Genomic DNA, 15,654 nt, shown 5'->3' on the forward strand with positions numbered 1-15,654 from the left:
TTCCCTTCCAGTTCCATTAGACCCTGCTCCAAATACTCCAGCCTTTCTGTCGATTTCGTAGCCATTTCCTTCCACTCGTTAATTGATTCCATGTCAAACTTGTGTTGTTCCAGATGCTTGGCTTTGGATTCAAGGATCCTCTTGCGTAGCCTCTCATACTTCACTTGTGCTTCAACAACTTCATCTATGACCCTGTTTCTTTGGCCAACCCTTGGCTCGAATATTCCTGCTATGTTATCTTCTAACCATGATGGTAGAAGTACACATGACCAGCGTGATATCCATCTGGCTCGATGGTGTCCTTTTCCACGATAATCTTCAAGTGCCACATGTGCTAGGCCTCACATTTGTATGGAATGGCGTCACCCTGAAAATTGGCTCTATAGTGACTCATTTTGGAGACTCGTGGTATGACTTGTTTTCTACCAGCTTGTCTCATAACTCTGATAGGAACATAGGGGTGTATTCCCCTTAACCCAATCAACACCAAATGCGGAACATCCCTGGATCTGATGATGAATTCATCGGTAGGGAACCACAAAACATCCAGTGAACCTGGTCCTCGGTCAAATTGTTGAAAAATTGTGCCTATTCTGTAGTATTCTCTGGTTGTGCAAATCTGTCTAGGATAAGGTCATTCTTTTAGGATGGTGGAAAGCGATATGATCGTTCCATGGTCTTCGTGGGAACTCTTGGCGGTATTGACCCCTCTGAAGATGTTCTAACAACTAAATCTGTAATAGCAAGTTACAACCCTCAAAGTGTTTGAACCCCTTCTTGCAACGATCCAGAGCTCGATATATGTCTGCTACAATCATCGGGACAATACTGTAGGTTTGTCCCTCAATTCCCTCTATTAAAGCATTGACTACCATGGCCAACCTGGTTTGATTTCTATTCCCTTGGCTTGGGAACACTATCATACCAAGAAAGCAGACAATGAATACAAAAACGTGGTGATGAGTCCAACCCAGGGAAGTGATGGAGAATTCGCCATGAAAGATACGGTAAGATTTGCTGTGTCCGTATCGTTCATAGAGGAAGTCAAAGGGTATGCAAGAGTTTTTCAAGCACTCCAAGTCCTCATTCTTTCTCAGTCCCATCATTTTTAGAAACCCCCTAGTATTGCGATTTTCTAATACTAGTAAACCGGGACTATCTCATGGTAATCCAACGAATCCTCCGATTTCCCCCAAGAGAGGAGTCATTTCTATGTCAGCAAAACGGAACAGAGCTCTTTCTCCGTCCCAGAACATGGTAGCAGCTTCGACCAGCATGTTGTTTGGTTGGATGTCCAATAAGAAGGGTAAATTTCCAAGAACCCTTTTCACGTGATTTCTATCGCTTGGCGAAAGATTTTCCCACCAGTCTAACAATACTATTGGTATAATTTGGACCATGCCGAACCTGGGGACTTCGTGCCTCATTTTCTGCAAAATAAATAGAGTTAGATCCCTACCCCCTACGGATTCGATTACTTACACATTAACGATTAGCATGTCGGCATTTATCTCTCCAAATATGCACATATCGTGATTGCGTCCATTGGGATTATGGAAATTCCGGTGGACTTTGGACAAGGCTTTCATAGAGGGTTACTATGTGGATAGCATATTAACCCTGGCTAGGTTTAACCATGATGCATGTATAGTTATTTATCAGAGCAAATTTTCTAGAAGTCTAGACTGGTACCCTCAAGCGGACAACTTGAGGGGGAAAGGCACGGAATCGTTGACTAAACCGTTGATCGACTAGTTTTACCGCAAATAAGCCTATCCGAATTTAAAGGGTGATATTAGGAAGAGTGCGGGCACTCATCAAGTGTCGCTATGGTATTAGTACGCACGAGGGGAATATGATATTGAGCATGGAGTTATGCAAAAGGAAAATAACACGTTGTCGATTATTTGCATGATGAATAAAGATAAAATGCGGTATTTAATAATTGTAAAGACATTTAAGAAAAGGAAAACAGGGAGACAAGTCAGTTTTTATAGTAAAAGTGATAAAGCAGGGGAAGGACATCATAAATAAATTCACGTAGAATGGGCAGGGGTATGCAAGTATTAACGGAATAATAAAGACATGCTTTACGAATAATTCACAGATAAGTTCGTTATGGTAAGAGCCTAAAGATATCCATAGCAGAGTCGCCATATTGTCACGCCCCCTTTTTCTCGCGAAATCGGGTTTCGACATTTCTGGGATAACTCCTTTCCGTGAGGGTAGGGAATTGGATTTGAAAGAGTCGCCACCAAACGGAGTAAGGTGCTTTAGGGTACCTAGAGCAATTAACTCATATAACCAGTCTACATCACCAGAGATCAGGTAAGGGCTCGAAATTACCTTGAGGGGAAGGTGTTAGGCACCCCTCGAGGCCCACAACGGTGGGTCCCGGCCGGACTTAAATTAAGCGAATTAGTCTTAAAAGGGGAGGAAGACAATTTGGACAAATACAATATTCAGTTTATTTCAAATAAGAGTATAGGGGTGGTCCTAAGTTTTTTAGCCTATAGGATCATTCCATGCAATGCTTTACAACTCCCTCAAGTCGGGGTTTTATTCATAGCATTAGCGCATGGGCTATCATTTCCTTTACTACCCAATTACTATCTTCAAGTTGTTACTTAAGCGCACTAATTGATTCTAAACCGTACCCTATGCGTGCACTACCCGTCCCTTACCTATAGTCCTGGAGGCATTAGGACCTCTATTTGGGATGGTTCTAGACCACTCTATGTTTCTTAAAAAAATGTGAAATCTAGGCGACACACAAAAAGCAAATAGGACTTTCAAGAAAAGAGCAAGTATAGGCTCATATTAACCTCCACGTAAAAGAAACAAAAGCACGCATTTGAACCAGCAATCTTATTAATTTAAGATCCTATAGGCAGGATATCTACGTGAGAAAATAGGGTTCGGAAACAGATTTGTTAAGGCGAGCATTAAGACCTATTTGTTTGCCTACTGATTTTATTCGGCATGGATCTGCGCACCTCAGGCAGAAATGCGTCACAGTTTTAAACACAGAATCATTAACAAGTTCTACGGATCTGTTGCCTAAGTGTTTTACATGAGCGCTTGAATTCATAATAGACTAACAGGATCCTATAGGCATGATTTCTACGAGTTCGTCAATGACAGACCTATAGGCATGATTTCTAAGTGTAGCACTGATTTTAACTCAAAAGATAGTTTTACTTCTTTTAGATCCTATAGGCATGCTTTCTAATTGCTGATTTGATTTAAACCCCTATAGGCAGGATTTCTAAGTTCCAGAACTGATTTTACCCTATAGGCATGATATCTATTAGTTTTAAAATCCAATATGCATGATTTATAGGTTTGAAACCGATTTTTATTTCTATAGGCATGATATCTATTAATCATATTTAGACAGAAATTAACAGATTGCCAGGAAGTATAATTAACTTAAACAAACAAGATCCTATAGGCATGGTCACTAATGCACAGAGTCTGAACCAGATTTGTTTCAAATAAGAGGATTTGAAACCCTAATTTGGGGTAAGTAAGAATCAAAGAAGATATGAATATGTTCGTTACTCACAAAGACTCAGAGATGAATATAGACGGAATAGCCACAGAAATCAGAGAGTTGAACCGATTTAGTTCAATTTTTGTAAGATTTTCTTTCCATGTTAGGCAAGCAACTAAATAGGGTCATAGACGAGTAGCCACTGGTGAGGAGAGACCAATAAGGTAAGGGAATCCATGGTTGATTCCATATTTGGTTGGAATCGAAGGGGGAATTAGGGTTACAGCGCTAGGGTTTGAGAGGGGTGAAGAGAGGAAATGAGAGAATACAGTGGCGGCGGGTTTAGGTAAATGAATTAGGGTTTGGGGTTTGGGTGTAATTAAAATAAGGGGAAGGGATATGGACCGTTGATCTCAGAGATCAACGGTCACGATTAAAGGGGATTTGGGTCGGGTAGCTAATTGGGTAAGGGTAATTGTGTTAGGTTATTGGGCTGGGGGTAGTGGATAGTGGGCTAGGCCCGAAAAAATTGATTAAAAGGGCTATGTTTTAAATATCCAATTAAACTAGTAAAATAATTTATAAAAATTATTTAGCAAATGATAAAATGCCACTTATATATGAAAATGATTTAAAAATAATTATCTAACATTATAAAAATATAGAAAGTCATTTTCTGTATAGATAATATAATTATGCATATATATGGGCTATTATTGCAAAATATGCAATTCTAGCCTTAAAAATGCAAATGCAATTATAAAAATACAATTAAAATATTTAAGCGCTATATGAACGTAAATGATAAATTTAGAAGATTAAATCATCACAAAAATGATATGAGGGATAATTATTGGGTATTTCTATAATAAAAAATACAGAAATAAATTGATTTAAAGCCTTTAAAATTATAGAAAAATTATAAAAATACTTATGCATATTTGTAAATGCATGTGCACTATCTTGAAAATATGTATGCATATTTAAAAATATATGAAGGAAATATTGGGTATCAACAGCGGGATTAAAAGCCACGACCTACCCTTGTAGGATTTCAACTTCACTACTACGCAACTTTTAGATTACAACCTATGCAACCTAGGAGTTAACCTCTTAATCCCTTTCTAACTTGTAACACACCTATTACAAGACGCTTTGTAATACCTCTATTACAAGACTTAACAACTTGACTAACTCTAGCCAAGACACAAACACGGGATTTATGATCTACACGAATTTCCTACACACTGCTTCTAAGTAAGCTAAGTAGGGGTTACATGTAAGAACATTAACAAAGTTGCAAATCGACTAACGATATACAATTACTTGATATGAGGAACGGGTCCGTAGTAGTGTTGTTCTTTGTTCTTGATACATTTGAGAATTGTTGATCAGAAGCTTAATCACTGTTTAAGTGCTTGAGTGAAATCTCTAAGTGCTCAAGTGATTTGTTTTACCTTCCTTGAGTGTAATAATACATGTGTAACATCACTTACAATGATGTAAGCAAGGTAGGTAAACGGTTTTCCCAATAAAGTTGACTGCTGCATTGTTCCTACACTGTAGCGTGTGCAGGCAGCAACTTTTTCAACTGGAGAGTTGACTTCGTATAGTTTCCTCGGGAGCTGGTAGACACCTGTTCCCTCAGTTGTTCTGTCACGACCTAAACCGATGGGCCGCGACGGGCACCCGGTACCTTACTCAACTGAGTACCAACGTAACGTATCTTTCTTATTACATCATCATATACACGTGATATACGGGCCTAATAGGCCAAAATAATCATTTATAAACTCAAAATATAGGCCGAAAAGGCCGTACAATCTTTCACGTACATGACATATGTCTACAAGCCTCTAAGAGTACATAAATGTCATAAAGGTCGGGACAGAGTCCCGCCATATCAAACAATACACGTCTAAATTATACTAACCAAACAAGAAACTCCGAAGCAAATGGAGCGCATTAACATCTTCCGCTGAGCTGATAGCCTACTTGGAGGGCTCTCGGCCTGTCTATCGGGACCTGCGGGCATGAAACGCAGCGTCCCCAAGCAAAAGAGACGTCAGTACAAAAAAGTACCGAGTATGTAAGGCAATATACTGAAAGTTGAAACTGAATTGATAATATAATAACTGCAAGTAACTGGAAGTCAAAGATAATCTGAAGATATGCTTACCCCCTGATACTCACTCAGCCCTCTCAATATAGTAAGTAAAATAGCAGTCTGACCCTATAAGGCTCGGTATGTATATATATATATATATATATATATATAACAGCTGTGCCATAAGAGGCTCGCTCATAGGCGCTCGGTCGTACTAGGCTCTGTATCTCGGCTACTCAGAATGGTGCACACACCCAATCACAAGATGAGCTGATACATGAGATTACAGGGTTTTANGTTAGTAATGCAAGCATTAGTTGTAGCAAATATTATTTCTTATCTACTGTTTGGTGTGGTAGTATTAAAAGTATAATGCATTGCATAATTTTTAGAAAATAGTTGTTTACAAAATGCCCTTTATATTCTCTAGCTTTAAGGACAATTTTATCTTTAACCGTACTGATGCATCCATTAATAGCGTTGGTATTACTAATGCCATGGTTTTTTATGCATTACTTATACATAGGATAATACAAAGTGTGCTGGTTGAAAAAATGTACCAACCTTTGATTAATTAACATCTCTTTTTGATTGACCTCCTCCTTTCTTTAATTCACAGACACAGGAGGTCAAATTTCGATTGTTGTGAAAGTTACTGAATGAATCTATTTTATTCTAATTCGATCTAAGAAGAAAAAAATATGTCACGACCCGAACCCGGGAGCGAGACCGGCACCCCGTGCCTCACCTATCCTTGCGTACCAACTTGCGACTAAGGAACTCTGAACATATGATGTCATACGTTGGCCATGGGCCACATTACAAGACAACGGCGAATGCTGATTAAATATCAGCATAAAGCCGGGCCGACAAGACCGTCGTACTTACTACAGCTGACAAACCAACCAAATATACATACAAGGCCTACAAGTCCATCAAACTGCACTAACTGACAGAATGTGTCTACAAGCCTCTACTGATGGATATACTGTGATCGGAACAGCTCCCCGACCTACTCATAACATATATACATATATATACAAGATGTACATAAGGTTCTAGACCCGGCAACTCCGAAAGGCATGGAGCTTACCGGTCGAGCTGAACTCGGGCAACACTTAATGAGGAGGTCTACCCGTCTGTCTGTCTAAACTTGCACGCATGAAATGCAGCGCCCCCAGAAAAGGGACGTCGGTGCGAAATAATGTACCGAGTATGCAAGGCAATATACTGAAAGCTGAAATTGAGCTGATAATACAATAACTGAAGCAACTGGGAGTCAAAGATAATCTGAAGATATGCTTACCTGCTGAAACTGACTCAACTCTCTCAATCTAGTAAGTAAAATAGCTGTCCGGCCCTATAAGGCTCGGTATATATATATATATATATAACTGCTCTGCCGTAGTAGGCTCGCTCATATGCGCTCGGCCATACTAAGCTCTGTATCTCGACCAACTGGGCTCGCTTATAGGCGCTCGGCCACAGTAGGCTCGGTATATAACTTGCCATCTGATCAGAGGTTGCCCAATAGGGGCCTGCCCATCGATTATAGCTCGATGGTAATGAAAATATTTTAATACTGTATATATAAATATATATACTCTTTGCTCTCTTGGCTGAAAGAAGACAAGACTAAACTAAATATGAAGTCCTGATAAGGGAGGATGCTATAACTTATGAGTCTAGAAAAATGTACATAAATTCAGGAATATGAACTTCTCTTCATGTCTCGTTATCAAACACATGTAGTTACTGGATCATGACAAAATAAAAGAAAGGTTTAGCCTTAACATACCTGTTCCTGAAATTATTTGAACGAATCTACTTCTGCGAATTTTATACTGGATTTTCTTGAAATTGCAACAAACTTGTTCTGCTTGAACGTTTGTGAACTAGAGAATGGATTTAAACTTTAAGCTTGATCCAACGTTGTTTTTTTGAAGCTTCTGTTTCCAAGTTTTTGATTTTAAATCAAAGAGTGAATTGAAGCTTGGTTGAAGCTTCTGATTCTCGTTTTTCTTCTTTCAGAAAGGATCCAATGGAAATTAAATGTTATATCAAGTTCAAGAGTTATCTTAAGTCAATCAAGCCTTTCTATTAAAATGACTCATTCTAATGAGTCATTTAGTAACTTTACACGTTACTTTGTCATGCAACACATATGACTATGAGTCATATGGTGGCACACTGCCACGTGGGGAGTTTGGGTAGGTTATTTTATTAATTTTTTATCCACTTATTAGCTAACCGGGTAATGTTCCGTTACCCGGTAATTAATCAATTTCCCGCATAGCTTAAAAAATATTATCACAATTTACTTAAAATTCTATTTATTTTCAAAATACTTCATATATACTTTATATATTATACTACCATGGTCATATGGTACCTTGCATGGTACTAGTTCATAATTATCGGGTATTGTCGCTCGAACAGTATTTTATTCCAAATTGGCTGCTTTCAACGAAACTCGTTTTTCTTAATCCGTGTACCCCCTTATCCTTCATAACACTTATTTATCGCTTGTTATAAATAGCGTAAGTACGTTAACGTCAAGATGATCTCATCCCCGAGTCTACGTCAATTAACCAAAGACGAAACTTTTAACGTACGAAAACGCGAGATGTAACATGTTCAATTATGCAAAAATCCTTCCCCCTTTTGGCATCATAAAAAGCACAAACCAAGTAAAGAGCATAAAGAAGTCTAGCATGGTTAACTCAAGCCACTTGTTTGCACACAACGTGATAGAAAACAGAGACAAAAGAGCAATAACGCAAACAACAAAAGGGAAAGACTTGCATGAACTAAATTTGAACTTTTACAGGCAGGAGCAGAATCATTCTTACCATCCACAATTCCAAAACAAAACAAAACAAGTACCAGAAACAGAACATCACCAAAACATACTTAAAAGATAGACGGTGGAAACTAGACACCGAGGGGACATGTTTTAAGGGACACTGGAGGAATGACATCAATTGGATCTGCAGCCGGGACTCCATCGAGATCGACGAGGGGCACATCGTTTTCGAGTAATACGTTATTGTTTTCGCCATGGTGGCCGAAATCATAGTCAACGTGTAGGGGTGCTGATTGAGAGTTCGACATTTTGATTATAGAATCAAAAACACTCCAAAGAACAAATGTAAAGTAGTGTGTGTTATGGAAATTTGTATCAAATAACCACTATTATCATTATCCCCACGGTGGGCGCCAAATTGTTTACCCTTAAAATCAGATAATAACTGAATTTATACGCGGTTTTAAGGATACGTAATATAACTTGATACAAATTGAGAAATCACATTAATATTGAAATTAATGATAGAAAAGTAAATGCAAACCACACAAGTTGAACAATCATGGCCTTGAAGGTTGGTCAACCTCGAGTCAAAAATGCCTTAATCGATATCGAAATAGAATGATGAGATAATAAGAACTAGTAATAACAGTATATAGATTTGAGATGCGTGTTACAATGTGTCCAATGAATTATCAAACCCCCTTATATAGTAGAGGAGTCCTACTCTAGGTACATTTCTATAAAAGGTAAAAGTCTCTTGATTTGCTAATTGCCGGTTCCTTGCTGATATGCGCCAAGATTCCTGCTATAATATCTGCCTGGTCGCAGATATTTTGGTCTTCCGTTTGTTATTTCTGAGCTTGCTCCAGTCTAATGTCGATACCTGACTCAACGTTCCTCGAAGGCAAGTCTTATGAACTCAGGTTCCAGCTCGGTGAGACTCGAGGTCAATCTCGAGTGTGGTCGCCACGTTCTAAGCTAAATCTACCAAGTTGTAGTCGAGCTCGACTTTGACCGTATACAGTGTTCTTTTTCACGCTGACTAACAAGGAAATAATATCAAATAAACTGGAATGGAAGGAATAATTAACATCTTTAATAACCATCCACATTATCCATTAAAAATGGGTTGAAAACTTTTCAAAAATAGATCAAATATGGATAGGATCCATATTATCCACTTAAAAATTGGATAACCAATGGGTTTAACTTTTATATTTGCAGTGACTCAAATTGTGGATTACTCAAGTTTGAGAGACTAGGAATTTTCCCAAAAGATTCATATTCAAGATGCCATGGATAATACAGATATCCATATTATCCACTGCTTAACCCATTTATTATCTGTATCAAATACGAGTCGGGTCAGATATATCATTTGTTTGCATTACTCATTTTTATCTCGCGAATATCTGAACCGAGTCGTCGATTTGCTACCTTTAATAGGTAAGTCTTTTTATTCTGCTGCATCTATGCTAAGGGTGGCAAGTGGGCCGGTCTGGGACGGGACCGGGACCGCAAGCCAAACGGGCTAAGTGGGCTAAGTGGGCCGGGATCGGTAGGACCGCTAGAGGTGGGCTTGGGCCGGTTCTTGGCTTTGAACCGGTAGGACCGGCACCGTTTGGCCCGCCAAGGGACCGGATCGGGACCGGACTGGTCCCTTGGTGGGCCAAACGTGCCCAACGATAATTCTTTTTTAAAAAAAAGTAGCCGTTTGGCTATTTTAAAAAAGAGCCGTTGGGCTTTAAAAAATAGCCGTTCGCTATTTTAACTCCAAATTTCCAACCTATAACCTACTTTGTTTTTTCCAAAACTTCTGCCGCCAACGTTAAAGGTGTTTTGCCGCCTTTTGTTTTATTTTCTCCTAATATGCTTTTAACTCAATTCTAATTAGCTGTGCTCCTTTGTTTTGTCTTCTTCTATTTCGCTCATTTGTTCTGCTTTCTTAAGGTGTTTTGCCTTCTTCTATTTTGTTTTTTAAAATTATTTTTATACATAATTTTTAATAAGTTTAATATTTAAACACTTTAGGATATTTTAGTCAACTTATCAGTTACTACAGTCTGATACAGTCAAACCAAACAGAAAAATATTATTTAACAATAACAAACAATACAATCTATCCAAACATTGTATTCATAAAACGATACGACACAATACAATACAACAAATTATAAAACGACGAGGAACAATGATCCAAACATTATTTAACATTAACAAACAGTACAATCTATCCAAACATTGTATTCATAAAACGATACGACACAATACAATACAACAAATTATAAAACGACGAGGAACAATGATCCAAACAGAGTGTTAGCCATGACAGGTTCAACTATAAAAACTTTTCATTTGATTCAGTACAACTGTTAATCAAATTGCAACAAATTTCATATGGGCGCGGTTGAGGCTTTTAGTATACGATAGAAAGATTCATACTAGAGGCGGATCTAGGATTTTTACTACATGAGTGCACTACAAAAAAAGAGGATAAAATGTATTAAATGGGAATTGATCCCTATTGATCTTGGTAAATAATTCAACTACCAAGTGCACCATTTAGCTTTCCTGAAATATGGGTGCCAACGGTAAATATTATACTCCCTCCGTTTACTCTTACTTGGCATGTTTTGATTTTTCACGTCCCTTAAGAAATAATGATTGACATGATAATTTTACCACAATAACCCTATTAATTGATACTCAATAATTGAACCCAAATTCCCACACGTATTTATAAGAGCCACTATGAAGTTCCAAGTACATTTAATTTTTATAGATATCAATATTTTACACATCCATCTGACCATCTCTTTAGTTAAAAAGCTTGAATTTTTTTTCTTGAGCCAAACGATTGAGTAAATTTAGGAGACAAACCGTTCAGAAAATACTTCACCCAATTTTTTGGAGGCAAACATTATTTTAATTTGGAGTATATAAAATTAAAATTTTCCCACTAAAACATTACTCTATAAATCATGCTTCACTGTAATGAGAGTTCAAACAATAATAGATGCAAGATACAATCATCAAATCTCATTGGACCAAATAGATCTAAATATTCCTGTTGAGCCTGATAATTCTTATGGTGTTGCACAATATATACCTGATCTTGATATTTGTGGGAATTTCATCGGTTTCCTTAAAAATATTCACTTTTTCGTCCATTTCTTAAAGGAGATGTGCACAGATTTTTTTGGACTAACTAGAGAGTTTAAAAAAAAACTTCCGAAGAAAAAAATACTCCAAAGAACAAGAGAATAAAAGATAACTTTAGTGGACTTTTGTGTTTAACGAAGGGGGATAATGAAGAGTTCTCTGTTAATTCCAATATTGAGCATTGGAAAGCTACAATTGACCATTATTTATTCAAGAAATATTGGTTAATGAATTAAGGTAAAACAGGAAAAAATTAGTCTTTTCTTGATATGCGTAAAGTGACAAGTAAAAATGAAAAACTATTTCTAGTATACCTGCCAAGTAAAAGTGAACGAAGGAAGTACAATTTTTAAAAATATATATATAAAATATCTAATTTTGCGGAGAAATCTTGGGTTCACGTGCCTCATAATCTCCCCTGTAATCCGCCCTTGATTCACACAGAATCAGCATAGAGGCATGTCTAAGGGACGTGGCAACAACTTTTTGTCAGGGCAATCGCCTTCTCTCACAATGAATACAGTCTTCATGCCCCATGTTAAATGACGCTCAAAATGGCAGTGCAAAAACCAAACTCCTGGAACATTGGAAGATCAAGAATAAGCAAAGAAGAAAAATAATGTTCAATTATTGCAAAAGAAATACTCCCCTGTGCTTCCATTTTATGTGATGGAGCTCCAAATTCCAGGGTCAAACTATTTACTTTTCATGCGATTCAGGTATATAGAATATTCAAGTTTGTTAAAATAAAAGTTACATACTTAGAAACTATATAAAAAATACCATAAATGACAGTACTTAAAGGGCAGCCGGGTGCACTAAGATTCAACCATGCGCCGGGTATGGGAAAAGGTTATACAAGCACAATGGTCTATTGTACACAACATTTCTGCAAGAGGCTGCTTCCACGGCTCGAATCCGTAACCTCCTGATCTCATGGCAACAACTTTACCAGTTAAGCTAAGGCTCCCTTCATTAGTAACGATACTTAATAATCCAAAAATGTATAGCGTGGAATAGATGGAGTACTTGATAAATAAAGTTAGCAAATAAATGAGCTTCCAATTGTACTAGTAAAAAAAAAGGAATTAGACTTACCAGGATTGTCTGCTTTGAATCTAATGGCAGCCCAACCCCTTTTAGGGACTGCAACAGTGTTCTGGAGAGGAGGATCGACAAGATTATAGTTCAGAGGATCCAACCTCTCGTCGAAATTTCCAAGTCCCAATCCAACAGTGTAGAAATTAAATCCATGTAGATGCATTGGATGATCTATGCCAGCAACCAGGTTAGTCCCCTGAAAAACAAGCTCAACTGTGGTATTATACTTCAGCATTACTACGTGTGTCCCGCTTTTTGGTATTTCCAATTTCAAAGGCAGGACATCTGCAGTATAATTGAATACGTATGGCGGAAACTTTGGAAATTTGTCCCCGAATAACACACCCTTTATATGATAATAGTATGCTTCTAGGATATCAATGGACGGGTTGACAAAACTTATGTTGTTCATACTCGCTGCTAGTCTCGTTCCATTAGGTCCTTGGCACGTAGAATTTGTGCTGTTTATAGGACAAGGGTATGCATTTACTGAAACTGTTGATATCAATCTATCTTTCACTTCAATTGGTACAGATACCGGGTGGTCTTTTGAAGCCAAGCTTCTAAGACTAGCACTAAAATCTACAGCTGCAAGAGTATCATTGTAACAAGGTAAATAAGGCAATGGAGGAGGAGGAGAATATTCGTCGTAGTTTCCTTTGTATTCCACAATGGCTGTGGTGGTTGTGTTGTCAAAATTGACATTAACCCCACTGGAATAAGCTCTAGCAGCCATGTAATAACGGCCAGGCTTCTGGTTAGCCTCCAATATGCAATCAAATGTTTGTCCAGGGGTTATTGTGATAAAATCCCTTGTCAAAGGCTTAGTGTAGCTTCCATCTGTTCCTACTACTGTGAGTTTATGCTCTGCTATTCCAAAGAAAAGTATTTCATTCATTGCGGCGTTTATGATCCGTAGCAGATATGTCTTCCCACACTCTACCTCTAGCTTGAATGTCTCTGCCCATACAGTTAATAGGAAAGTTAAAAATTACAAACTCATCTTTGCCTTTTGTTTTCTGATGGAGTTACAATTCACTTACCATGCTTTGAGCAAGGGTAAAAATCTCCAGGCTGACCATTTATTGTATAAGCATCAGAATCAATTGGTTGACCTCCTGAGGTGATAAATTGCTCATATACCAACATAATGTTTTCTTTCCACCATTCCCCTAAGAATCAAATCAAGAAGACAATAGTTTTTAGAGGCTTGATCATAAGACTTCAAAAAAAAAAAAAAAGGCAGCCCAGTGCACAAAGCATCCTGCATTCATACAGGATCCGGGAAAGTGTCGCATTCCTAGGGGTGTGATGTAGACAATCTATACCAATATAATCATTAGTGGGTGCTTCCAAGCTCGAACCAGTAACCTATAGGTCACACGGAAACAACTTTATCGTTGCTCCAACGCTCCCCTTCAAAAGAGGGATGCAACACGAGGACTTCACAAGGGATCACCCATCCTAGTACTACTCTCGCCTAAGCGCGCTTAATTTCGGAGTTCTGATGGGATCCGGTGCGTTACTGCTAGAATGATCACATCCAATCATAAGAGTTCATTGCGTTTAAATTAAACCGGGTACAAGATCGATTAAAATTGTAAATTGTACCTAAGACAAGGGTTAGTTCGGCAGCAGGTATGGGGAAAGGATAGCTAGTACCAAGTTTGGGATAAACAACAATGGCACCATGAACCGTGGCTCGATCCCATTCTCTGTGTGCATGCCACCATAAGGTGCCCTCCTCATCCGAAAAGATCAACATTTGCCTGAATTTTGAACCTGGGGGGATCGGACATTGGGTTATGTATTCTGGCCCATCTGACCATGGATTCCTGGGTTGTTTTACTCCATGCCTGCATTTTATTACGTAAAAAATTATTCGAATTTAAATTCCAAAGAACTAATTAAGTCCCAGCAAAAGAAATATACTAGATGATTTCTTCCCATCTGTCCAAGCGTTAGTGGACAAACTTATCCAGTATCTGCGCTGGTGAGAGGTAGCAAGTTCCTTGTAGCACTAGTCAAGGTGCATACAAGCTGGTCCAGAAACTATACAACAACAACAACGACGACCCAGTACAATCGCACAAGTGGGGTCTGGGAAGGGTAAGCCAATACTATTAGTAATATCAATACCACCAACCGAGATCATATGAATAATAACATCATAAAGATCAAAAAATAGATGAAACGCAAACGCGATAGCCAGTAAAAAGGTCCGACACTATGATCCAGACACTATAGTTTTAAGAAAAATCATATACTGTATAGTATTAGTCATACCAGTGAATGGTTATGTTGGATTTCCCTTTGTTGTAGACATCCACAATAATAGTTTCTCCTTTCCGAGCATAAATAGTGGGTCCTGGAAATTGTCCATTCACAGTTAAGATGCTCTTTGATTCGCAGAGCCTTTGATATGAAGTTTCTTTCACCTGCCATGCAACGTTAGCCAGATAAAGGAAGCTAGTATTAAGAAAATACTCACATTTCACTTTCGTAGGCGCAGTTAGTTTGTGTGTGCGCGTGCCTAGAGGCGGATTCAGGAGTTTATGGGTTCCTATAGAAATCTCAAGTTAATATACAATAATAACTGGATTAACGGACTGGGTTTCAAGCTAAATATTCTTATATTATTTAATAAATTTTTCAATACAAATACAAAATCTAGGCAAAAGTTACTGGGTTCACAGGAACCCGTAACAAATGCACTGGATCCGCCCCTGTGCGCGCATAAGTCATCTCTTACATATAGCAGTAAAACGACTCTGTTACTATGAAAAATCTTAACATAAACAAGAATAGGGAGAAGAAATGGTGAAATCTACTCACGATAAATTTATGTTGTTGAATGAAAGCTCGAGTATGTTGGAAAATAGTAAACATGAATGCTAGAAGACATGCTCTTAGAACTGTTCTTCCAACCCATAAGTTGACAATAACCTTCATCTTTTCGCGAAATATTTAAGATGATTT

General features: G+C 38.0%; 1 protein-coding gene across 1 annotated transcript; it reads right to left on the reverse strand.

The window, feature by feature from the left end:
* Nucleotides 1-12,020: 12,020 nt before the first annotated feature.
* Nucleotides 12,021-15,420, reverse strand: LOC109210096 (laccase-15-like). The gene is made up of 6 exons (XM_019373469.1): nt 15,361-15,420; nt 14,962-15,113; nt 14,287-14,531; nt 13,719-13,847; nt 12,673-13,635; nt 12,021-12,151 (listed from the first exon to the last, which is right to left on the reverse strand). Exons 1-6 carry the CDS (start codon nt 15,418-15,420, stop codon nt 12,021-12,023), a joined length of 1,680 nt encoding a protein of 559 aa, XP_019229014.1.
* Between the last annotated feature and the right edge of the window lie 234 nt (nt 15,421-15,654).

The sequence above is a fragment of the Nicotiana attenuata genome, unplaced genomic scaffold (assembly GCF_001879085.1).
Source record: "Nicotiana attenuata strain UT unplaced genomic scaffold, NIATTr2, whole genome shotgun sequence".
NCBI lineage: Eukaryota > Viridiplantae > Streptophyta > Magnoliopsida > Solanales > Solanaceae > Nicotiana > Nicotiana attenuata.

Bases quoted from the DNA above. Each gene is read 5' to 3' on its own strand.
- LOC109210096 (XM_019373469.1), bottom strand. From the start codon at position 15,420: ATGACTTATGCGCGCACAGGGGCGGATCCAGTGCATTTGTTACGGGTT. The intron at 15,114-15,360 runs GTAACTTTTGCC...GTTGCATGGCAG, and splicing joins TACGGGTTCCTGTGAACCCA to GTGAAAGAAACTTCATATCA. The intron at 14,532-14,961 runs GTATGACTAATA...AATAAAATGCAG, and splicing joins TCCAACATAACCATTCACTG to GCATGGAGTAAAACAACCCA.